Source organism: Salmo salar, chromosome 16, assembly GCF_965601325.2.
Source record: "Salmo salar chromosome 16, fSalSal1, whole genome shotgun sequence".
In the NCBI taxonomy this organism is placed as follows: Eukaryota; Metazoa; Chordata; class Actinopteri; order Salmoniformes; family Salmonidae; genus Salmo; species Salmo salar.
The window spans coordinates 32606138-32632411 of record NC_138306.1 but is presented as its reverse complement, the minus strand read 5'-3'; the positions used below and the strand labels follow the sequence as shown (position 1 = coordinate 32632411).

The 26274-nt window shown below is 44.0% G+C and overlaps 1 protein-coding gene across 1 annotated transcript in view; it reads right to left on the bottom strand.

The window, feature by feature from the left end:
* LOC106573736 (uncharacterized) overlaps nt 1-26274 on the bottom strand; it is a 45123-nt gene that overhangs the window by 17502 nt on the left and 1347 nt on the right. The window contains 12 exon segments of the mRNA XM_082962388.1: nt 1453-1501; nt 1773-1920; nt 15528-15711; nt 16825-16879; nt 16981-17077; nt 22227-22416; nt 23095-23152; nt 23154-23185; nt 23325-23392; nt 23528-23625; nt 23915-24036; nt 25241-25343. Coding sequence (XP_082818514.1) covers nt 1453-1501; nt 1773-1920; nt 15528-15711; nt 16825-16879; nt 16981-17077; nt 22227-22416; nt 23095-23152; nt 23154-23185; nt 23325-23392; nt 23528-23625; nt 23915-24036; nt 25241-25343 — 1204 coding nt within the window.

Genomic DNA, 26274 nt, shown 5'->3' with positions numbered 1-26274 from the left:
GAGAGGAGACTAATCAGACAGATTTACAACACTGAATCTAAACAATGGAAGAGAGAGGGAGGGAGCAAGAAAGAGAGGGAGAGAGAGGGAGCAAGAGAGAGCAAAATAAAAATACAAGGAGAGAGATGGTAGAGAAAGAGAGCGCAGGTAGCGTCAAAACAGGGAGAGAGAGGCAAAGGAGGGGGAGGGGTTGTGTAATGATTGTACACAACCCCTCCATCAACGTCCCCCCAGTGAGACTCAGTGGTCTGAAAGTAACCCGGCCATGCTCCAGTTAGCCACAGCCCTTTTTATTGGACAGGCAGAGCACCGCACAGCTGATTATCTTTTGTTGAGGGTAGAGTAGTAACCCCCCCACCCCACACCCGTCCCCTTCAATGGGGGACCTTTAACCTTCAGCACCATGACGCAGCACTGTCACAAGGAGGGGAACTCCTAAGACACACTGAGGGACAGCCCCTCTAGGGTCCCAGACTGCATCAATGACACACAAACACAAAAACATATGCACAGTAAAACATAAGTGCCTCTTTTTGAACATGTTTTTCAGCGGACAAGGGGTTAAAAAGTTTAGTGTAATTTCTTTCATGTAGCACACTGACACAAATTTTGGCTGATTCTAAATCGGATTTAAAATGCACTTAAGAGGACATTGCACTAGGGGGATTTGAGCAGAACAATCCAGAACCGTATGGCTCTAGACAATATCTCCCTCTTTGTTGTGACTGCTCCATTATTTTCATATTACTGCCCTTCTGACCCTCTTTTGTTAGAGCTCACTCCTAACTGGATAATGCAATGGTTCAGACACGACCTCTGACCTTTCAACTGTGAACTCTGGGTGAAACCTTTTTCTAAGCTAATCACAGTGGCAGAAGATTGTAGCTACTGACATCACAGGTCGAGGCTATCTTTATGGAGCAGACTGCAGCCAATCATCAACCCTGATTGTCTACAATGTTAATCTTCCTAATTTCATCCCAGACTCCCAGCTTTCCAACTAAATAGTCTGTTACAATAAATCTTAAATCTTAATTATACTTATGACAAGCCTGGTTCTTACTTTTCACTGAGGTAGCTGTTCCTCCAAATGACATGAACATACTGTGGAGGGGAAGAATATTCAATTAGTTATATTAAACAAGAACTAATGCAGGTCATGTAGGTACTGTGTAGACTGGTAGAATGGTTCGGCATATACAGTATAGTATGGTGGGATATGTGTGTTTTATGTTAGTCAGAACTTTTACATCATCCAGTGGGCAGTCATGATCTACTACTTTTAGCTGAGGGAGCTGGGCACAGATTCACAAAACCTATTTAAAAAGTTGAAAAACAATGTAAACAGACATTTTTTCTGGTCTGCTCCCTCATATGATGGTTCTGAGGTGGGGGAGGGTGGTGATCAGTCATACTAATCAAACACACACAACACACAAAACAAACTCTCACCAATTGCCGCTGAGCCACAAACAAGTCCTGCAGAACCTCATCAATGATACTTTCCACCAAGGAGACACTAACTGACAGTTTGAGTTCAATGAAAGAGGAGTGAAAAGCAGAAATAAATAAGGGAGGGGAGAAGTAAACCATTAGCAACTTCAGTAAGCTTTATGAGAGATGTGGGAGGCCCTGGGTGGGAAAATTAACAGTATTGAGTATGACATGATTGTGACACAAAACAACAAAGATCATGTATGATGTAACTGTTTGTGTTCTACATAAGCTGTGTTTTTGTGTCAGGGTGGATGTGTGTATATTCAGCTGTTTACCTGAGCTCTCCTGTGTGCTGTATGAGGGTGTCCCAGATGAAGAGGTCTTTCTGTCTGGACATCTTAGCCACATAGTCAGCCAGCTTGACCTGTGTGTGACCCTGGGACAGAGAGTCTGGGCTGCCTGCAGCAAGGCCTGGGCCGGCTACTGGAACACACAGGGCATATAGATAAAATGGCGCCGAAGAGGATGTCTGACGTTTTACATGCCTGTAATCAATTGTGCTATTTCGTTCGTTTTTTGAGTTGTTTGTAACTTATTTTTTAAACTTATTTTGTACATAATGTTGCTGCTACCGTCTCTTATGACCGAAAATAACTTCTGGACTTCATAACTGGGATTACTCACCACGAACTGAAAAAAGCTTTTCCTTTAACGAGTCCGACGAGAAAGATATACTGCTCTCCCGGGAACAGGCCCAGATCCCAGTCATTTGCGTGAAGAAAATACGGAAGAAAAGAGGACGCAGATCGGGCTGCCTTTTGAGAATCCGTAGGCGAGCAAGTAAACTCCCATTGCCATCTATTCTACTTGCTAACATGCAATCATTGGAAAATAAAATGGATGACCTACGATTACGATTATCCTACCAACGGGACATTAAGGACTGAAATATCCTATGGTTCACCGAGTCGTGGCTGAACGACGACACGGATAATATAGAGCTGGAGGGATTTTCAATGCACCAGCAGAAAAGAGAAGCTTCATCTGGTAAGACGAGGGGTGGGGGTGTGTGCCTTTTTGTCAATAACAGCTGGTGCGCGATGTCTAATATCAAAGAAGTCTCGAGGTATTGCTCACCTGAGGTAGAGAACCTTATGATAAGCTGTAGACCACACTATCTACCAAGAGAGTTCGCATCTATATTATTCGTAGCCATCTATTTACCACCACAGACTGATGCTGGCAATAAGACCACACTCAACCAACTCTATAAGGCCATAAGCAAACAAGAAAATGCTCATCCAGAAGCAGCGCTTCTATTGTCTGGGGATTTTAATGCAGGCAAACTTAAATCAGTCTTACCAAATTTTTACCAGCATGTGCAACCAGAGGAAAAACAACTCTAGACAACTGTTACATTCCCCAGTTTCTGTGTTGTGAGTTTGTGTATATGTATGTGTGTATTTCAGGAAATGGCTTCCTGGATTCCCCCAAGCAGCTGATTGGTCGGCCCCATTGCAGATTGGAGCTCTGATCCCGCCCTCTCGTTAGGGGATACAGCTGTCAGCAATTACCGACTGCTGAGGCAGCTTGAAAAGCCAGAGTTCCTTTGTTGGGAAAGAGAGCTTCTTGGATGTCCTGTGTTGGTTGTTGAACAGAGACAGTTATGTTGAAAGTGTTTTGTACCCGCTACTTCTGAGGTATGTGTGTGCCAATAGGACTCAGTGTTTTTGATTATTGAACTTGTTCACTTTAAGTTTGTATTATTCTGTTTCATTTGTTCCCAGGGAGAAGGGGAAGGCACCTTGGGAGTGCTTAGGCAAGAGGCCTGCGAGCATACATATACCAGTAGCACGTACTCAGTCTATGCACACTAGGTAAGACCTGGGCGGACCACCCCCTGTATTTTCGTTAGCGCGCCAGGTGGCGTTAAGGTTAGGTAAGTAGTGGGTAGGCAGGTAAGGTAGGAGAGGGGACTCTAACTTTATTTGCTTTGGTTCTGTCCAGACCCTTTTCCCCACATTACTGGGAATTTATTTCCTTAACATGGTAATATTCTCTGCTTCTGTCATACTTACCTGCACCTACAATCGCATACCACTTTCACTCCACGGGGAGTTGAGTGTAGCAGTGTGTTGCGTTCCCTCCAAGAGGCATGCTTAACAATGACCTTTACTCCACACACAGAGATGCATACAAAGCTTTCCCCCGCCCTCCATTTGGAAAATCCAACCATAATTCTTTCCTCCTGATTCCTGCTTACAAGCAAAAACTAAAGCAGGAAGCACCAGTGACTCATTCAATATGGAAGTGGTCAGATGACGCGGATGCTAATCTTAAGGACTGTTTTGCCAGCACAGACTGGAATATGTTCCGGGATTCATCCAATGGCATTGAGGAGTATACCACCTCAGTCATCGGCTTCATCAATAACTGATTCGACGACGTCGTCCCCACAGTGACCATACGTACATATCCCAACCAGAAGCCATGGATTACAGGCAACATCCGCATCGAGCTAAAGGCTGGAGTTGCCACTTTCAAGGAGTGGAACACTAATCTGGACGCCTATAATAAATCCCGCTATGCCCTCAGACAAACCATCAAACAAGCAAAGCGTCAATACAGGATTAAGATTGAATCCTACTACACCAGCTCTGATGCTCGTCGGATGTGGCAGGGCTTGAAAACTATTATGGACTACAAAGGGAAACCCAGACGCGAGCTGCCCAGTGACGCGAGCCAACCAGACAAGCTAAATGCCTTTTATGCCTGCTTCGAGGCAAGCAACACTGAAGCATACATGAGAGCACCAGCTGTTCTGGATGACTGTGTGATATGACTGTGACGATGTGAGCAAGACCTTTAAAACCTGTTGGGGATAGGGGGCAGTATTTACACGGCCGGATAAAAAACGTACCCGATTTAATCTGGTTACTACTCCTGCCCAGTAACTAGAATATGCATATAATTGTTTGATTTGGATAGAAAACACCCTAAAGTTTCTAAAACTGTTTGAATGGTGCCTGTGAGTATAACAGAACTAATTTGGCAGGCCAAAACCTGAGAAGATTCCAAACAGGAAAGCGCTCTCTCTGACTATTTCTTGGCCTTCTTGATCATCTCTAACCAAAACAGGGGATCTCTGGCATAATGTGACATTTTCTAACCCTCCCATAGGCTCTCAGAAGGCGGAAGAACAGTGAATGGTGACTTTGCAGGCCATGGCTGAAAAACAGTAGCACATTTGGATAGTGGTCGATCTGAGAAAAATGAGACTGGGGCGCGTGCACGAGCCGACACCATGTTTTTATTTTTTCGTCTTTGAACGAAAACAAGGTTTCCCGGTCAGAATATTATCGCTTTTTTACGAGAAAAATCGCATAAAAATTGATTTTAAACAGCGTTTGACATGCTTCGAAGTACGGTAATGGAATATTTTGAATTTTTTTGTCACGAAATGCGCCGGGCACGTCACCCTTCTTTACCCTTCGGATAGTGTCTTGAACGCACGAACAAAACGCCGCTATTTGGATATAACTATGGATTATTTGGAACCAAACCAAACCAACAAGTAGAAGTCCTGGGAGTGCATTCTGACGAAGAACAGCAAAGGTAATCCAATTTTTCTAATAGTAAATCTGAGTTTGGTGAGTACCACACTTGGTGGGTGTCATCCACCTCTGGCCTGCTCGCCTCCCTACCTCTGAGGAAGCCCAGTTCCCGCTCAGCCCAGTCAAAACTGTTCGCTGCTCTGGCACCCCAATGGTGGAACAAGCTCCCTCACGACGCCAGGACAGCGGAGTCAATCACCACCTTCCGGAGACACCTGAAACCCCACCTCTTCAAGGAATACCTGGGATAGGATAAAGTAATCCTTCTAACCCCCCCCTTAAAAGATTTAGATGCACTATTGTAAAGTGGTTGTTCCACTGGATATTATAGGTGAATGCACCAATTTGTAAGTCGCTCTGGATAAGAGCGTCTGCTAAATGACTAAAATGTAAAATGTAAAATGTGTCAAAATAGCTAGCCCGTGATGGCCAGGCTATCTACTCAGAATATTGTAAAATGTGCTTTCACCGAAAAGCTATTTTAAAATCGGACATAGCGATTGCATAAAGGAGTTCTGTATCTATAATTATGTTTTTTGTGAACGTTTATCGTGAGTAATTTAGTAAATTCACCGGAAGTGTTCGGTGGGAATGCTAGTCACATGCTAATGTAAAAAGCTGTTTTTTGATATAAATATGAACTTGATTGAACAAAACATGCATGTATTGTATAACATAATGTCCTAGGGTTGTCATCTGATGAAGATCATCAAAGGTTAGTGCTGCATTTAGCTGTGGTTTGGGTTTATGTGACATTATATGCTAGCTTGAAAAATGGGTGTCTGATTATTTCTGGCTGGGTACTCTGCTGACATAATCTAATGTTTTGCTTTCATTGTAAAGCCTTTTTGAAATCGGACAGTGTGGTTAGATTAACGAGAGTCTTGTCTTTAAAATGCTGTAAAATAGTCATATGTTTGAGAAATTGAAGTAATACCATTTCTAAGGTATTTGAATAACGCGCCACAAGCGTCCTACCTAGCCCATAGAGGTTAAACAGGTCAACATTCACAAAGCTGTGGGGCCAGACGGATTACCAGGACATGTGCTCAAAGCATGCGCGGCCCAACTGTCTTCACGGACACTTTTAACCTCTCCCTGACTGAGTCTGTAATACCTACATGTTTCAAGCAGACCACCATAGTCCCTGTAACCAAGCAAGCGAAGGTAACCTGCCTAAATGATTACCGACCCGTAGCACTCACATCGGTAGCCATGAAGTGCTTTGAAAGGCTAGTCATGGCTCACATCAACAGCATCCTCCCGGATTCCTAGACCCACTCCAATTCGCATACTGCCCCAACAAATCCACAGATGGCACAATCTCAATCGCACTCCACACTGCCCTTTCCCACCTGGACAAAAGGAACACCTATGTGAGAATGCTGTTCATTGACTACAGCTCAGCATTCAACACCATACTGCCCTCAAAGCTCATCACTAAGCTAAGGACCCTGGGACTAAACACCTCCCTCTGCAACTAGATCTTGGACTTCCTGACGGGCCACCCCCAGGTGGTAAGAGTAGTCAACAGACGTCTGCCACGCTGATCCTCAACACTGGAGCCCCTCAGGAGTGTGTACTTAGTCCCCTCCTGTACTCCCTGTTCACCCATGACTGCGTGGCCAAACACAACTCCAACACCATCATTAAGTTTGCTGACGACACAAGTGGTAGGCCTGATCACTGACAACGATGAGACAGCCTATAGGGAGGAGGTCAGAGAACTGGCATCGGCATCTGACCATAAGGCGCTACAGAGGGTAGTGCATATGGCCCAGTACATCACTGGGGTCAAGCTTCCTGCAATCTAGGGTGTCAGAGGAAAGCCCATAAAATTGTCATAGACTCCAGTCACCCAAGTCAGACTGTTTTTCTCTGCTACCGCACGGCAATCGGTACCGGAGCGCCAAGTCTAGGACCAAAAGGCTCCTTAACAGCTTCTACCCCCAAGCCATTAGACTGCTGAACAATTGATCAAATGGCCACTGGACTATTACATTGACCCCCCCCCCCCCCCCCCCCCCTCCCCCTCCATTTGTTTTGTACACTGCTGCTACTCGCTGTTTATTATCTATGCATAATCACTTCACCCCTACCTACATGTACAAATTACCTCAATGAACCTGTACCCCCACACATTGACTCTGTCCCGGTACCTGCTGTATATAGCCTCGTTATTGTGTTAGTTTTTATCATTTTTTTACTTTAGTTTATTTGGTAAATATTGTCTTAACCAACAGTGCAGTTCAACAAGAGTTAAGGGCTTGTCAGTAAGCATTTCATGGGAAGGTCTGCATTTATTGTATTCGGCACATGTAACAAAGCTTTATTTGATTTGACACCAGTCACCTGGGAGACTCACCTGGATGACCTCTCGTGAGTCTTCCTATCATGTGTTGCAGCAATAGTTTTAGGCATGTCTCTCCTAATTGGCTGAATGGTGATCTGTGTGGTTGGTGACTGATGCATATTGATGCTCCTCATAAACACTGTACACAAACAATAACAGACTTAGAAATAGCAGTAATTGTTTTTGCAGTCATTCAGTAAATGCTGCAGCATTACACCTCTAGAGGGTGTCCTCCACAGCTCATCAGGGGCGAAAATCTGATATCAACTTTGGAGGGGACAATTACATGAAATTTTCTCAAGAGCAATTCCTGAGGGGGACACCAAAAGTAGTGCTGTAACACATAGCCTACATTGTAATATGGTAAATGTATATTGAGGAACCAAAGAAATAAGGTGTTTGCCGTACTCCTAACTACCGGTACCCAAAACGACACAACTAATCACAACAGCAATACCATTGCCTTAAACTGGTGACTGAACTAAGATTTGTTAAAGTTGAGAGTGGAGGTATCCATGGCATTTTCCAATTATGTTCCTATTTTACAAGTAAAAAAAATTGAGAACCTTTCATAATGTTGCCAAACAAAGACTCAACAAACTTACCTGAGACTCCCTGTCTCTGCCAGTCTGTCCCTGCATATCTGTCCCCAACTCTGCTGTCTGTGTGCCATCTGTTGCCTGCTCTGCCTAATGACATCATTTCCATTAGAATTTCATTTCTTTCTTATGAACATTTTATCAACTAGTCTTTGAGCTATTAGGCTACTAGGGTTCTTACTATGCGTTTTGGTGTACTGAAAAATACTCTGATGTCCGTCTTTTATTTTTCTGCCATTTTTCTACCTGGCTGGCTGGCTGGCTACACACACACACACCACACACACACACAGTGTGTAGGTTATTTACAGTAGGAGATGGGCTTCTATCATTCTATTTGGGCTTCGACCTAAAAGGTAGCTAGCAAATGTGAAATGGATTAAAATGACAAGAGTTGACAGCTGTATGAGTTCACCATTTACACAACATATGCTGCAACCTTTTGTAATAGTTTGTTTCATATTGGCTGGCTTCCAACAATAGCTGAATTTGCAAAGCTAGTGAGCACCAATTCAGTTTCAGTGGTGTTTGCTATAATCTTTGCTACCCGGGTTAAATAAAGGTGAAATAAAAGTTCCCTTGCGACAATTTTTAGCTTTTGCAACGAGACCATTAAATATATTTAAGACAATGGTAGAAGAGTGTAGTTCAGTTTGGACTTCAGTTTATCGCAAACCTTACCGCAGGGACTTTGAAGCACTAACTTACATCATCTGCATGCTGATCTTGGAATAAATTGACGATAGCAAAGATTCCATCTTTGACGACGCCACATAAATGGAATAATTACTAGCTAGCTTAATAGTTAATATTTGCGCGCTAGCTCTGCATATTCAGCTAGTGTGTGTGCGTGATTGACTGGATTAACCTCACGTTAGTTACGTGCATTGAGTGCCTTTCAGACAGTAGACACGATCCCTCCGTTACCTTGCAAACTAAGGAACTGGCAGTGGATCAAACCATTGAGGCAAAGGGTGGGGGGGTCGCAATCTTTTGAAACTTAAAAACGCGCCATTAAGTGTCTATAATCAGCACAATTGCTTTCATTGCGTATTATTAATATTATTTAAATTACATAGTTATGTTTCAGTGATATATTGGGGGGGACGAATCATATTTTTCCCAGGATGGGGGGGTCGTGTGTGTCCCCCCCCCCCCCAGGGATTTCCGCCCCTGCAGCTCATGAAGTGAAGGCAATAGCTAGAGGATGATGCTAAAAAATGACAGAAATTAAAAATGAGAGGCAACAAGGACTAAACTCTTGATGCTGCAATGATGAAAATATCTCAAACCAAGAGAGGAATTACTAAAAACTCAACCAAAGAGTAAAAACAACGCAACAATCTTTTGCATCAAGTACACCAAGTGTTCAGAGAAAATTAAAGCAATCCTGAAAAGCACTGGCATATTTTGCAATCAAACAACCAAAAAATCGCACACCTCTTCAAGGAACCCCCACTGGTGGTCTATAAACGTGGTCGCACTATTGGAGATAGCTTGGTAAGATCTGACATTCCCCCTGAGACACTCAGACACTCTTGACACCCGTTCCAAATGGGAACTACAAATGTGGCTCATGAGCACAGTGCAACAGCACTATAACAACATCCTTCTTCAGACACCCACATACAGGTGGAAAAATCCCTGTTTGGGGTATCATCTCATGCAAGACCAAGGGAGTAATCAATCTCATCACCTGTTCATGTGGGAAAGTCTACGTAGGACAAACAAAAATATAATTAAAACAACGCGGAGCTGAACACTGCAGCTCAATCAGGTGTAAGAACATTGATTATCCAGTAGCAGCTCACTTTGTTGAAGCTAACCATCCCATCTCCTCCCTCAAATACACAGGCACTGAGCATGTTGCTCTACCAAGGAGAGGAGGTAACATCGAGATCCTACTACTACAAAGGGAGGCTTACTGGATATCCTGTCTAAAAACATTGTCCCGAGTGGTCTGAATATTGACTTTGATCTCAGGCCCTTCTTATGAACAATTCTCTCTTTTATGAACCAGTCTTATAAATGGATATATTCTTTCTACAGCTTATCAGCGCTGTTCCCCCTGTTGATGATACACCCAATATGTTCCCCCTGTTGATGATGCACCCAATATGTTCCCCCTGTTGATGATACACCCAATATGTTCCCCCTGTTGATGATACACCCAATATGTTCCCCATGTTGATGATACACCCAATATGTTCCCTCTGTTGATGATGCACCCAATATGTTCCCCTGTTGATGATGCACCCAGTATGTTCCCCCTGTTGATGATACACCCAATATGTTCCCCCTGTTGATGATGCACCCAATATGTTCCCTCTGTTGATGATACACCCAATATGTTCCCCCTGTTGATGATACACCCAATATGTTCCCCCTGTTGATGATACACCCAATATGTTCCCCCTGTTGATGATGCACCCAATATGTTCCCCCTGTTGATGATACACCCAGTATGTTCCCCCTGTTGATGATACACCCAATATGTTCCCTCTGTTGATGATGCACCCAATATGTTCCCCCTGTTGATGATACACCCAATATGTTCCCCCTGTTGATGATGCACCCAATATGTTCCCCCTGTTGATGATGCACCCAATATGTTCCCCCTGTTGATGATGCACCCAATATGTTCCCCCTGTTGATGATGCACCCAATATGTTCCCCCTGTTGATGATGCACCCAATATGTTCCCCCTGTTGATGATGCACCCAATATGTTCCCCCTGTTGATGATGTACCCAATATGTTCCCCCTGTTGATGATACACCCAATATGTTCCCCCTGTTGATGATGTACCCAATATGTTCCCCCTGTTGATGATACACCCAATATGTTCCCCCTGTTGATGATGCACCCAATATGTTCCCCCTGTTGATGATACACCCAATATGTTCCCCCTGTTGATGATACACCCAATATGTTCCCCCTGTTGATGATACACCCAATATGTTCCCCCTGTTGATGATGCACCCAATATGTTCCCCCTGTTGATGATGTACCCAATATGTTCCCCTGTTGATGATGCACCCAATATGTTCCCCCTGTTGATGATACACCCAATATGTTCCCCCTGTTGATGATACACCCAATATGTTCCCCCTGTTGATGATGCACCCAATATGTTCCCCCTGTTGATGATACACCCAATATGTTCCCCCTGTTGATGATGTACCCAATATGTTCCCCCTGTTGATGATGCACCCAATATGTTCCCCCTGTTGATGATGCACCCAGTATGTTCCCCCTGTTGATGATGCACCCAGTATGTTCCCCCTGTTGATGATGCACCCAATATGTTCCCCCTGTTGATGATACACCCAATATGTTCCCTCTGTTGATGATACACCCAATATGTTCCCCCTGTTGATGATGCACCCAATATGTTCCCCCTGTTGATGATACACCCAATATGTTCCCCCTGTTGATGATACACCCAATATGTTCCCCCTGTTGATGATGTACCCAATATGTTCCCCCTGTTGATGATGCACCCAGTATGTTCCCCCTGTTGATGATGCACCCAGTATGTTCCCCCTGTTGATGATACACCCAATATGTTCCCCTGTTGATGATGCACCCAATATGTTCCCCCTGTTGATGATGCACCCAATATGTTCCCCCTGTTGATGATGCACCCAATATGTTCCCCTGTTGATGATGCACCCAATATGTTCCCCCTGTTGATGATGCACCCAATATGTTCCCCCTGTTGATGATGCACCCAATATGTTCCCCCTGTTGATGATGCACCCAATATGTTCCCCTGTTGATGATGCACCCAATATGTTCCCCCTGTTGATGATGCACCCAATATGTTCCCCCTGTTGATGATACACCCAGTATGTTCCCCCTGTTGATGATGCACCCAATATGTTCCCCCTGTTGATGATGCACCCAATATGTTCCCCCTGTTGATGATGCACCCAATATGTTCCCCCTGTTGATGATGCACCCAATATGTTCCCCCTGTTGATGATGCACCCAATATGTTCCCCTGTTGATGATGCTTATTATGCATTATGGTTGAACCAAAAGATTACATGTACCAAAATGTTTTAATGAAATAAGAAACAATTAAATATATATGTGAAATTGAATTAAACAATAATGTATGCTGATGCTAATATTATGTACAATATTTAATTGTTTCCATATTATAACAATAGCCTAATATATTCAATATGCTATAAACACATTTAACAGTTTCACTCAATTCATTCAAATTAACGTAATAATTATGACACACCCCTCACTATTTTCATTGGTTGCAGTAATTGCACTGTTTGTCTACATAACCTGGTTCAAGCATTCATGACGTTACCTTGAAGAAGGGACAGTGATGCTGAAACGTTGGTGATTTACCCAATAAATTACTGGGAGTTTATATATAGAGTGTGTGACTATTTTTATAGCTTATAGTTTATTCGCCATTAGTCAGCACCTCCGCATTAAATAATTATCTCTGGGTGTGCGCCAGATCATGTTTTTTAATAGCTAGAGGATGAACACCAATGTATTATGTTTCACCATCCTCAAATGACTTCCTCATTAGGCCTATGTTACACAGATATACATGGTCAATCTAGCCAACAATCACAAATCTGTTATATGCGACTCAAGGATCAAGGAAACCTTACTGTGATGGAGGTCTTAGCATTACAAAGCACTTTCTCTGCAGCCAATATGTCTGACTGCACTTCCTGTACTGTACATTGCAGGGGTTTAAAGTTATGACACTCTTCCGTAACCTCTGTCAGGGACCCTGAACCAGCTGGGACGGGATGAGTCAGACAGAGACGCAGGATGACTTTTACTGTCCCTGTCATAAGAAGACCCACATCTCAATATACCATATTTATCATACAAAGCCCAAACTAAGAGTGACGTTTCAAACGTTTACTCAGAGAAGATGCAACAGCTGAATACATACATTCAATACAGCGCAGTGTGTACTTCCACCCTTAGCTCTCACCCCCTCCCTTCCAAAAAGATGTACTTCAGTACTTTTCCATCACCCAGGATTTCTCTGTCCATATCACAATACTTCTTATCAGTCAGGAGAGGCCTTATTGGGAGTACACATTCTTACAGTCCACTAAATAATTACACTTCTCATACACAAAGAGCTTGAACCTAACACAATCTCTAAGGATATATAAAAAACAATTGAATCATACTTAGAGGGTAAAATGCAATAAAAACAGTAAAGATATAAGCAGCAATTTACAATATATCACCTGTCAGAGGCAAATGTACCAGAAAGTAAGGAATATGGGAAAGGAACAGATCCTCATACATACAGATTATACACATACAGTTGAAGTCAGAAGTTTACATACACCTTAGCCAAATACATTTCAACTCAGTCTTTCACAATTCCTGACATTTAATCCTAGTAAAAAATCCCTGTCTTCGGTCAGTTAGGATCACCACTTTATTTTAAGAATGTGAAATGTCAGAATAATAGTAGAAGCATGATTTATTTCAGCTTTTATTTCTTTCATCACATTTCCAGTGGGTCAGAAGTGTACATACACACAATTAGTATTTAGTAGCATTGCCTTTAAATTGTTTAACTTGGGTCAAATGTTTCGGGTAGCCTTCCACAAGCTTCCCACAATAAGTTGGGTGAATTTTGGCCCATTCCTCCTGACAGAGCTGGTGTAACTGAGTCAGGTTTGTAGGCCTCCTTGCTCGCACACGCTTTTTCAGTTCTGCCCACAAAGCACCCCCACAACATGATGCTGCCACCCCCGTGCTTCACGGTTGGGATGGTGTTCTTCGGCTTGCAAGCCTCCCAATTTTTCCTCCAAATTGAATGATTGTCATTATGGCCAAACAGTTCTATTTTTGTTTCATCAGACCAGAGGACATTTCTCCAAAAAGTACGATCTTTGTCCCCATGTGCAGTTGCAAACCGTAGTCTGGCTTTTATATGGCGGGTTTGGAGCAGTGGCTTCTTCCTTGCTGAGCGGCATTTCAGGTTATGTCGATATAGGACTTGTTTTACTGTGGATATATATACTTTTGTACCTGTTTCCTCCAGCATCTTCACAAGGTCCTTTGCTGTTGTTCTGGGATTGATTTGCGCTTTTCGCACCAAAGTGCGTTCATCTCTAGGAGACAGAACACATCTCCTTCCTGAGCGGCTGTGTGGTCCCATGGTGTTTCTAATTGTGTACTATTGTTTGTACAGATGAACGTGGTACCTTCAGGAATTTGGAAATTGCTTCCAAGGATGAACCAGACTTGTGGAGGTCTACAATTTTTTTCTGTGGTCTTGACTGATTTCTTTTGATTTTCCCATGATGTCAAGCAAAGAGGCACTGAGTTTGAAGGTAAGCCTTGAAATACATCCACAGGTACACCTTCAATTGACTCAAATGATGTCAATTAGCCTATCAGAAGCTTCTAAAGCCATGACATAATTTTCTGGAATTTTCCAAGCTGTTTAAAGGCACAGTCAACTTGTAAACTTCTGACCAACTGGAATTGTGATACAGTGAATTCTAAGTGAAATTATCTGTTTGTAAACAATTGTTGGAAAAACGACTTGTGTCATGCACAAAGTAGATGTTCTAACCGACTTGCCATAACTATAGTTTGTTAACAAGAAATTTGTGGAGTGGTTGAAAAACGAGTTTTAATGACTCCAACCTAAGTGTATGTAAACTTCCGACCTCAACTATATTTCTGTTGCCTCCTATGACCGAGCCAGACCCACATGTTCAGAGAGCATACAGTTTTCAGGCCCTGTTGCAGGTTTAGTATCTGGGCCTCCTGACCGTGTCTGGTTGTTCTTGAGAAGACAGGCCTGGATCTGGACACACAACAGCCACAGATGTTTATTACCAGGGTGAGAGATGGAGTTTTGAATGTTAGTTTTTAGTCAGGCATCTCATGGACAGCCCAATCTAAACTTCTGTCTTCTCAGGACTGCTACGATAATGTGAAGTTTCTGTGTTCATGACTAAACAAACATGAAAGCCAGGAAAGGAAGGGTAATATTATGTTTTAGGAGATATTGTTCTGTTTGATGGACTGAGACCCTCCCTGTCCATGATTCACTTATCTAGAACATTTGCCACATCCAGAAACCCATTGGCTGTCACATTGTTTCTGTCCCAGACCAGGGTCCTGTAGAGACATGGATAGGGCTATGGCAGGTCAGGTTATTGTTGCTTAGTTTGGGCGTTGCTTAGGGTTATGGCTATGATAGTGGTTAGAGCGTTGGGCCAGTAACTGAAAGGTTGCTAGATTGAATCCCTGAGCTAACAAGGTCAAAATCTGTAATTCTGCCCCTGAACAAGGCCGTTAACCCACTGTTCCTAAGCCATCATTATAACTAAGCATTTGTTCTTAACTGACTTGCCTAGTTAAATAAAGGTTAAATAAAATACAAATATGATGAGATAGGTTTGTTAGGTGTAGGTTTGGTTGGGTTATGACTCGGTTACCTAAGCTCATCAGAGTAAGGCCTTGGCCAGAGATTTGGCTCCAGTGTCTTTGATACAGTTGCCGCTGATGTCATTGTGGCCGCTGCTGGCATTGTGGCCGCTGCTGGCATTGTGGCCGCTGGTGGCATTGTGGCCGCTGGTGGCATTGTGGCCGCTGGTGGCATTGCAGCTCAGGCTGTTGATGAGGATGGTGGTGCTTGTCTTCAGCTTGGAATCACACACTGACAGAGACTCCAGGGGCTGTGGGCACGCACATACGCAGATGCACACCACCAATCTCATCGACACGACTGCAGTGGAGCAGGTTGAGAGCTTCAAGTTCCTTCGTGTCCACATCACCAACAAACTATCATGGTCCCAGCACACCAAGACAGCCGTGAAGAGGGTACGACAAAACCTATTCCTCCTCAGGAGACTGAAAGGACCCATGCCATTTGGCCTGAAAGAACTTCAGTTGTTTTACATGAACTTCACCCTGACATCTCCATCTCAGATATGAGGGCTCTTTGATACTCTGAGAGAAAATGGCTGCCTGTTTTAATGAGCCTTGTATACTGTAAGAGTTTAAGCTGCTCAGTGTGTAATTACTGAGGCAGGCCGCGTCTCGCTGGAGAAGGATTCTGGGTAATTAAAAGTCTTGCTTTCACTCAGGGGGACGTCCCTGAGGACTGTGCCTCCACAGAGCCTCCAACTATTACAGGGAATGGGACACCACTGGAGAAGAGGCCGGGGCAGTGGTAGAGCCAGGGTCAAAATATAAGAGGAACAGGGACATCTACTGAGGAGAGGGTAAAGGAGATATCTACTGAGGAGAGGGTAAAGGAGATATCTACTGAGGAGAGGGTAAAGGAGACTGGGATATACTGTTGTTGTCAGAGGCTAGGAGATGAATGTGATGTAAGTGAGGCCTTTGCAGAGCTAAGCTGATGTTTAAGTCAATGGTTGTTTACGACAGCTTATTAGAACAGGTTTATAACAGGTAGATGGGGCGGCAGGTAGCCTTGATGTTTGGTCAGTAACAGAAAGGTTGCTGGTTCAAATACCGGAGCCGACAAGGTAAAAGAATGTATCTGTCGCCGTGCCCTTGAGCAAGACACTTAACCCTAATTGCTCCAGGGGCGCTGTACAATGCCGACCCTGGCCGTAATCCCACTCCCTGAGGGTGTCTCAGGAGGAGTTGGGATATGCAACAACAACATTTCCATGACACACGTGTGGAACAGGACCAATATAAGCCCCCCCCAAATGATTATAATTATACATGGTACACAGGAAGGTTAAGTGTTTGAGATATGACATATGAAAGAATGTAAATAAGTGAGTTTGTCACAAAGGACAAGATCGAACACTCACACATTCCTCCTGCATGAGCTGGACGATACGCTGTAGGTCGTTTGTTATTAGAGCTCTGTGGAGAGAGAGAGAGAGAGAGAGAAGGGGACAGTTGATGGATATACAGTAGATAGATGGAGAGAAAACACAGTGGGCGTGACAGAACAATCTATTCACCTCGACTTCATGGCAAAGTTGAGTCCCAAAGCCGGATCGCGGATGGAGTGCCTGCGTCCGATGGACAGCACCATGGTTACCATGTCACTCTCAAAACCTGAGAATAGATAGATGTATATTAGTGACTCTCTCTGTGGAAGAGTGGACTGTCTGTCTTTCTGTATGCTCTGAGGAAGCTATCTTTTCAAGTCAGCTCAATTCATGTTGAGCCTATTTTGTCATAAATACACAAATTAGGATTCCCTGGAGCCTTTTGACAGTTGCATTCCCCATGAAAACTAATGGTCTCTATATATGAGCCACTGGCTGGTGTAGAAGAAAGTAGGGAGCCATCATAGTCTTGGTTGCAGTCAGTGTGACGTCAATGGTACGATCCCCAGAAGTGAGGGACGAGGAAGTGGGTTGGCAGACAGGCAGGTGCTGGATGCTGGAGCATCAGTGTCCCAGCAGTGCTGTGTCTATTCTGACTGACACTGACGTGTCTGGCCTTGCTGCTCAGTGCTGCATGGAGGACTGTCTGTGGGAAGCTGGGAACCCTGCCTGCACTTGTCTACCTGCTCCAGAAATAACATGGCCTGATTTGAGGTCCTGTCAGCGGTCAAGCATTATATTGGCTCTGCTGTATTTCCAGAACAAGGGTTGAGAGAGGTCATAGCAGGAGAAGAGAAAACAGTATTTTTTTCCTTTTCTATTGTTAGATCCAAAAGTAATGGTAAGTTATAATAATGCAGAAAAAGGGTTATTCATCGAAAAACAGCTGTTTTCTTATCCCCTGAATATACATTTCCTCAGCATTCGGTTGCCCTCTGAGATTCCTAGATAGAAATATATGGAAAATACTCTATTCAAGTGGAGTTTTCTTTCTCTTAATGATGCCCCCAATGGCCCCCTATGGAGACTCCCTGGACAGTTCCCAGAACAGATTCCTGATTCCTGAGCTCTCCTCATTGTGCTAGAGAGCAGGGGATCGTCCAACGAGGAACACACTGAGAATAATTGATGTCTCCCTCTCTGTTATGTGATCTGAATGGTGCATGGTTTATCACCTGCTGGTTGGCACCACCTAGCCCACAGACACCACCCCTGTCTGTGCCCTCTCCATCTCTCTCCATCTCTCTCCATCTAACCCACAACTCTCCAGAGAGAGAGAGAGAGATAAGGGGTGGGTTTGGTATCATACCATTGTCAGAGAGGTCCAGACTCTTGATGGCCTTGGCTTCAAAGATGTGCTCCTGAATCACCTGGGCCCCAGCAGACCTCAGCTGGACACATAATACACATTACATTACATTTCAGCCATTTAGCAGACGCTCTTATCCAGAGCGACTTACAGTAAGTAGTGAGTGCATACATTGTCATACATATGATTATCAACCAGCCAGAACCTGGCTAAGCTCACTGATAAAAAAAAGTGAGGTGTGTATGTCTGTTAATAAGACATTTTCATTTTACCCTTATTTTACCAGGTAAGTTGACTGAGAACACATTCTCATTTACAGCAACAACCTGGGGAGTAGTTACAGGGTAGAGGAGGGGGTATGAATGAGCTAATTAGAAGATGGGGATGATAAGGTGGCCATGATGGAATGAGGGCCAGATTGGGAATTTAGCCAGGACACTGGGGTTAACACCCCTACTCTTACGATAAGTGCCATGGGATCTTTAGTGACCACAGAGAGTCAGGACACCTGTTTAACGTCCCATCCGAAAGATGGCACCCTACACAGGGCAATGTCCCCAGCCAATGCCCAAAATGGAAACACATACTCTGTGTGTGTGTGTGTGTGTGTGTGTGTGTACGTGCGTGTCTACCTCACAGCCGCTCAGGTCTAGCTCCAGCCTACACAGATGAGTACTTACTTCCGGCCAGGCCCTGCAACAACAATCTGCATAAAAGACAGAAAATATGTGTATCAAACAGCAGTATACATGTGTAAATCAAAATTCAAACACATACAGTATTATACAGTATCATCCAGTGCTATAAGTAGGCTTCACATTCTGTTTGACATGTATCACATTTACATTTCCTGGTATGGCATTCCATCAGCCACTCTGGGGGTAGTCTGGTTCCTGCCAGTCCCACAGCTTAGAGTTCTTACTGAAGAACTCCATTACAGTCCTTGTCACCTCCCTCAACTTCATGGGGACAGAGAGAGGTCAGCGGATGGGTCTGACAACACCGGTCAAGATATATAATGGAAAGCAGGGTTCTCACCTGTGTGAGAAGGGGTCCCTGGACAGGTTGAGGTGAGCCAGGTTGGAGCAGAAGCCTGACAGATACAAACAGCTAGGGGGAGAAGGGGTCCCTGGACAGGTTGAGGTGAGCCAGGTTGGAGCAGAAGCCTGACAGATACAAACAGCTAGGGGGAGAAGGGGTCCCTGGACAGGTTGAGGTGAGCCAGGTTGGAGCGGAAGCCTGACAGAGATACAAACAGCTAGGGGGAGAAGGGGTCCCTAGACAGGTTGAGGTGAGCCAGGTTGGAGCGGAAGCCTGACAGAGATACAAACAGCTAGGGGGAGAAGGGGTCCCTAGACAGGTTGAGGTGAGCCAGGTTGGAGCAGAAGCTTGCTGACAGATACAAACAGCTAGGGGGAGAAGGGGTCCCTGGACAGGTTGAGGTGAGCCAGGTTGGAGCGGAAGCCTGACAGAGATACAAACAGCTAGGGGGAGAAGGGGTCCCTAGACAGGTTGAGGTGAGCCAGGTTGGAGCGGAAGCCTGACAGAGATACAAACAGCTAGGGGGAGAAGGGGTCCCTAGACAGGTTGAGGTGAGCCAGGTTGGAGCAGAAGCCTGCTGACAGATACAAACAGCTAGGGGGGAGAAGGAAGTTGGGGATGTAAAGTGCATTATTTCACATTGGCACAAACATGCATATCAAGCTATTCATTTTCAAATGAACAAAGATTACAGAGACTGATTATGTTTATTGTCATGACCAGAAGTAAAACGTCCACTCAAGTCCAGGTTAGACACAGCATTTGTCCCTGAGAGGAACTTAAACAGGTTCTGACAGGAAGAGATATGAAGCTATTTAGCGCTATGGCCCTCTAGAGCCAAAACAATCTACTGGACAACTCAATTCAATATTGTACTATGGAGTAATTCTATTACTCTGATTGAGATGCCTCCTGCATCATGAAGTCATATCAGTATCAAATAGCATGCATATCCTGACACGTGGGACTGCATTGGCAACACAAACTCCCTTTACCTTTACAGCAAATAATATTTCATAGACAACCCATTACTGAATATAACCAAGGCAGTTAACGTTCCATATCCACCCTGTACATTATACACAAAATGCATTTAGCTGAAACTAACAACACCTACGGTATAGACTTTTATTCAAGTGTGATAGTGTATGGAGCAAAGAATTCTAAACCGTGAACTGAAAACAAGTGTTGCCCTGCCCTCACTACAGCTTCCTCTGTAGCCAGACTGCCTGTATTCCCTGACAGGTCCAGGTGACACAGAGAGCTGGAGAAGGCCTTGTTCTGAGAGAACCCCTGAGTCAGATTAGCCAACCCTGGAGAGATGGAGGGGGCAAGAAAGAGGAATGAGAAAGAGAAATGCAATACTACGTGAAAACTATCACAAGATAAGTATCAACACAAAGACATAGTTTCTTTATGGAAAATGAACAAAAAGGGTGACGCAGACAGAAGAGTTTAGGAGAGACAACAATCCTGGAGACGGACAGCTGGGTGAGACCATTGGATTCTCCGGTTCCTGACTGAGAGCTTTCACACCCGACGACAGGCAACACAGGTAACGCAGATGAGTAGTCACTAGCCAGTCCAGGCAAGTTGGAATTGGGAACCTCAGCAATGGACATTGACAAACCCCAAAAGTTATTTATGATAGGAAAAGGCTCACCTTTGTCCTCTATATAATTGGCTGACAGGTTGATGGTGTGGATGGCGGAGCAGGTATGATCTCGCAGGCCACAGCCCATCTTCAATGCAACATTCCAACAAGAGGAAGGGCTAGGAGAGAGACAGAGGAACAGAAATGAGTTATTAATGTTGAACTAAAATGAAAAATAAAGTGAACCAATCACATAAATCAAATGTCAACCAAAGATTTCCCATTTCCTCAGTGTCTCAGACACAGTAGAATAATTTAGGGAGGGAGGGATGTTTTAGAAAGGTGAAGAGGATCACGTGGAGTAGGCTACTCACAGTTTGAGCCCACCTCCTTCCAGACACACCTCCTCCAGGGTTGAGGATCTGTTGATCATGAAGAGAACCTGCTCCTGGACTTCTGAGCTCTGGGGAGAGATACAGAGGGGGAAGAATCATTCCTCTACTATGTTTTGAATCATTAGCCATCCCATCTTCATAAACTGGCAGCAAATCTTATCTCCATGAGAATCTTCGGTGTCAGCACTTTCTACGATTATATGTCTATTTATTCATTTCTAGGAAATTCCGTTAGCCTATAGAAAGGTTGTTCCACAAAATGAGTGTCTTTTGCGTCCCTTTGATATTTATGTAGAAATTGTGCACCAATTTCAAAAGCCTGTTCAGATTTTTGATATAAATAAAGCCTTGCTAAAGTGCCGAAATTCTGCATTTTGACATGTCCCTCAGTCAACCTTGTGTCACTTCTAGGAAGAAGTGAACCCACTTAATCACAAAGTGTATCCAAGTTTTCACCATCATTGTAAAGCCCTAGTTATTTTGTTGCTTTGACAACCCAAAAAATTCTGAAGATTATACATTTTTCCCCCATTTGATTAGAGATTAATCAAATCACATGCGCTGAATACATGTGTAGACCTTACCGTGAAATGCTTACTTACAAGCCCTTAACCAACAGTGCCGTTCAAGAAATAGAGTTGAGAAAATATTTACTAAATAAAATAAAGTCAAAATAAACAGTAACACAGTAGAATTACAGTACATAACAATAACGAGGCTATATACAATCTGTCCCTCATTTTCAGATCATGAACTTTAACATGAACTGAACTCTTGTTTTAATATGGTGAACCTATTCCTTTTTTTTACATTTGAAAATAAACATTGAACATATAACAGTCGAATCATAGAGCAGGTGAGCTGGTTCTAGTCTTTTTGGCTATTTGCTGCTGTTTTGTGGTGGAAAACTGAGCTGGTCGAGTATAACACGTCAATCCTGTTAAGCTTGCGTTCAATTGCCACTCCCTGTTACAAACAACAAGCTTCCATTACCCCTGTCACACTGTCAACCCTTTCATATTGTCAGCCCTGTCACAGTCAACCCCGTCACAGTCCACCCCGTCACAGTCAACCCCGATACAGTCAACCCCGTCACAGTCAACCCCGTCACAGTCAACCCCGATACAGTCAACCCCGTCACAGTCAACCCCGTCACAGTCAACCCCGATACAGTCAACCCCGATACAGTCAACCCCGTCACAGTCAACCCCGTCACAGTCAACCCCCTTCACAGTCAACCCCGTCACAGTCAACCCCGATACAGTCAACCCCGATACAGTCAACCCCGTCACAGTCAACCCCGATACAGTCAACCCCGATACAGTCAACCCTGATACAGTCAACCCTGTTACTTTACTTGACACTTACGATAGTCATTTTATTATTTAACTTCTTGAGATGGGAAAACATGTTTGTTATGAGATTGAACATGTGCTCTTTATGACAGAATGTACAAATTTGGTGAAATCAAAAGGCACCGAATTGATGGAACGACCCAAAAGAATATCATTACATCCGTTACACACAAATTCTCTCTCATCGTGAAGGTCATTTCCCTGACCTCCATCATAGCCAGGCGATTGGCTAAAAGCACTGCAGTACCAGTAACACAACAGCAGCTAGATTATGAAGTCAGTATGGCGCCCTGCGTTCGTATGTGAGGACTGTTGATAAGGCCTGCTAGACCCTGCAGCGTTGACCAGGTCGGACAGTTTGGTCATCCACAAGATCCCATCCTCAGCTCACACTGCCAAAACTTATGAATGTGACATCCATGACAGGACCAGAGAGTGCAACACTCAGAGCAAGATAACTCAGGGAGAGAAGCATCAAGCTGTGTAATAACATGTGTGCTCTCTAACAGGACTTGGAAAAACAAATCAGGATGTGGCTATAAGGTTTACCAGTTTGAGGTCTTTGTTGGAGATCTTGGTGAACCATTGCTTTAAGGAGAGATTCCAAACAATTCTGGGCATAGTAAATGTTGTCAACATCCTGAAAGAATATACATAATAAATACATGTACTAATATTATTGATGTATGAGGACATCAGTTGATATTTATAGTAGAAAAAATGAATTTATCAGAAACATTTAATGTGGTGTCATCATAGGTGGATGATAGCCTACGGACCTATTGGACCTCCCTGCAGGGGAACTCATTGAAGTCACATAGAGCAGCATTTGTCTCTGAAAAGCCTCCTGTAGAGAACCAAGGAATGACAGAGAGATCAGATACTGTACAAATACATGTCCACACACCTACACAATGTCCACATAGTACGAGACACACAAATGACGTGACACTGGTGCAGTGGTATGATTGATTCTACTGACCACATGGTCCCAGTGTTCCAGTCAGCTGCTCCTCCACCTGGGTTGCCAGGTTCCACATCCGCTCCTGCAGATCTGGAGGGATTTTCTTCAAGATCTTCCTGAGAGCAGGAGATAGAAACACATACACATGTAGATGTCAAACATTTTGAACCCTCAGATATTACAGATATTTACATGAGGTATCTATTTCATTATTAGTATTGGATTGGAATATGATTCAGAAGTGAGTTAGAAAACCACCATTCCTTGGATAGAAGAGGATCACTAAGGATCCCTAATCAGTTGGTTAATGGGTCGACCTCAGGGGTTTCTGCTATAAGTACATCACAAACAACCCTCCCAAGGCTTGAGGGAGGGAATGTTCAACTACATTGCCATGCCACTCACCCTGGAGATGAATCAGGGATGATCTTCTTCAGAGAAGCTGTCACATGACTGACCATAGCCTTGATGTCCTCAACAGACGTCGTACTGAGAGAGTAGGTCTGTCTGTCCGCTTCAATCACCACCTGAATGGTCAACAGTACATAAGCAGAAATCTATCTGTCACTACTGAAACCATGCAGACATACAGAGACACATTCGGACTGAAAGATTGGCAAAATAGTATAGTCGTTAGTGGCCACATAGACACAGGAACTCTGAACACATGAACTCTGTCTCCGCTTGTCCATTTGGTGTGACTAAATACCTGTAGAAAGTTGTAGTGAGTGGTGAATAAGATATACACAAATCTGTTGCTGTCCTACACAGTCCTATGCTTCATAACATTGCAGAGTCTCCACTTCTGTTTTTAAATCATGTCTGTGGCCCTGCAGCCTTTTCAAGTGTCAGGGTCAAGTAATATTTCCAGATGATCCCTCACTTCCTTGTCACTGTGAGTGTGACCAAACCACGACACATCACACATTCTCACCAGGGGTTCTACACTCTCACTGTCATCATGGTATCACTAAGCGACAGCCAGAGAGAGAATGACAGTGTCTGCACATGCTCGCTCCCCCCTGAGGAGCTGAACCAGCGGTGATGACTAATGTTTCCCATCCCAGGACGGACAGTGTTAACCTCTGAAGAGCTACAGAAGAGGAAGCACCACAGTCTCAGAGCCCTGATTGCGTCCTGTGCATACGGACTGGGACCAGAGGTGTGCAGAGAGAGGGAATTCTTCAGATGAGTGGATGGAAATCTGAAGTTTTACCTCATCTCCCACTGGTATAATAGTTACCATCTCCTTATGTAGTAGGTCCAATTCTGATAGTAAACGGGTGGTGATGGATTGCAGGACATTAGGAATGTTTGACTGTTCACATGTAACAACATTGAGTTGGGTAATTTGCTTTGTGTTCCCAGTTCCTCTGATTCAGCACGCTAATCATTTACATGATCAGCAGTGATCAGAGCTAGCCTATGGCCAATCAGGGCTGTTCATTTTCAAATGGACATAAATATTTTAACACCTATGCAAAGGTAACCATGGTGGTAAGGATGTGCTCAGCCAGTAACACACTAACACTGCCCCCTCCCTTTACATACTGTATGTACATATGAGGTGGATTCCATCAAAATAAAGAGAAAAATGCATCCGACTGCATGGCTGCTTTCAAACATGTCAATGAAGTACTGAGAAACACAGCATTCAAATCATTCACGTCAGGAACGACATACTACAAAATATATGTAACTTCAGACATAGAAGAAGTTCATTTGTTTTACCTGATTGAGGCTCTCAATGCTGACGGCATAAATCTCTAGATACAGCAGCTGAAGGAGCTTTCCACCTGCAGGGAGAGACCAGACTGTGATCAACAGTGAGGCACTGATACAAACACAGGAAAGGCATACTGACTCAAACAGGTTAACCCCCTAAGGTCGATGTCAGTGCCCCCGCGGAAATCTAATTAGCATAATAAAAAAATCACTATAAAAATCGCAGTTTAAGATAGTGATACACTACATGACCAAAAGTATGTGGACATGTGCTAGTCAAACATCTCATTCCCAAATTATGGGCATTAATATGGAGTTAGTCCCCCCCTATGCTGATATAACAGCCTCCACTCTTCTGGGAAGACTTTCCACTAGATGTTGAAACATTTCTGCGGGGGCTTGGTTCCATTCAGCCACAAGAGCATTAGTGAAGTCGGGCCTGCCGCGCAGTTGGCGATCCAATACATCCCAAAGGTGTTCGATGGGGTTGAGGGCAGGGCTCTGTGCAGGCCAGTCAAGTTCTTCCACACTGATCTTGACAAACCATTTCTGTATGGACCCTCACTTTGTGCACGGGGGCATTGTCATGCTAAAGCAGGTAAGGGCCTTCCCCAAACTGTTGCCACAAAATTGGAAGAACAGAATCGTCTAGAATGTCATTGTATGCTGTAGCGTTAATATTTACCTTCACTCGAACCATAAAAACAGCCCCAGACCATTGTTCCTCCTCCACCAAACTTTAAAGTTGTCACTATTCATTCAGGCAGGTAGCGTTGTCCTGGCATCCACCAAACTCATGTTCGTCTGTCGAACTGCCAGATGGTGAACATTTCACTGTAAGGTCTACACCTGTTGTATTCGGCGCATGTGACAAATAAAATTTGATTTGAAGCGTGATTCATCACGCCAGAGAATGTGTTTCCACTGCTGCAGAGTCCAATGGCTGCGAGCTTTAAACCACTCCAGCCAGCGCTTGGCATTATGAATGGTGATCATAGGCTTGTGTGCGGCTGCACAGCCATGGAAACCCATTTCATGAA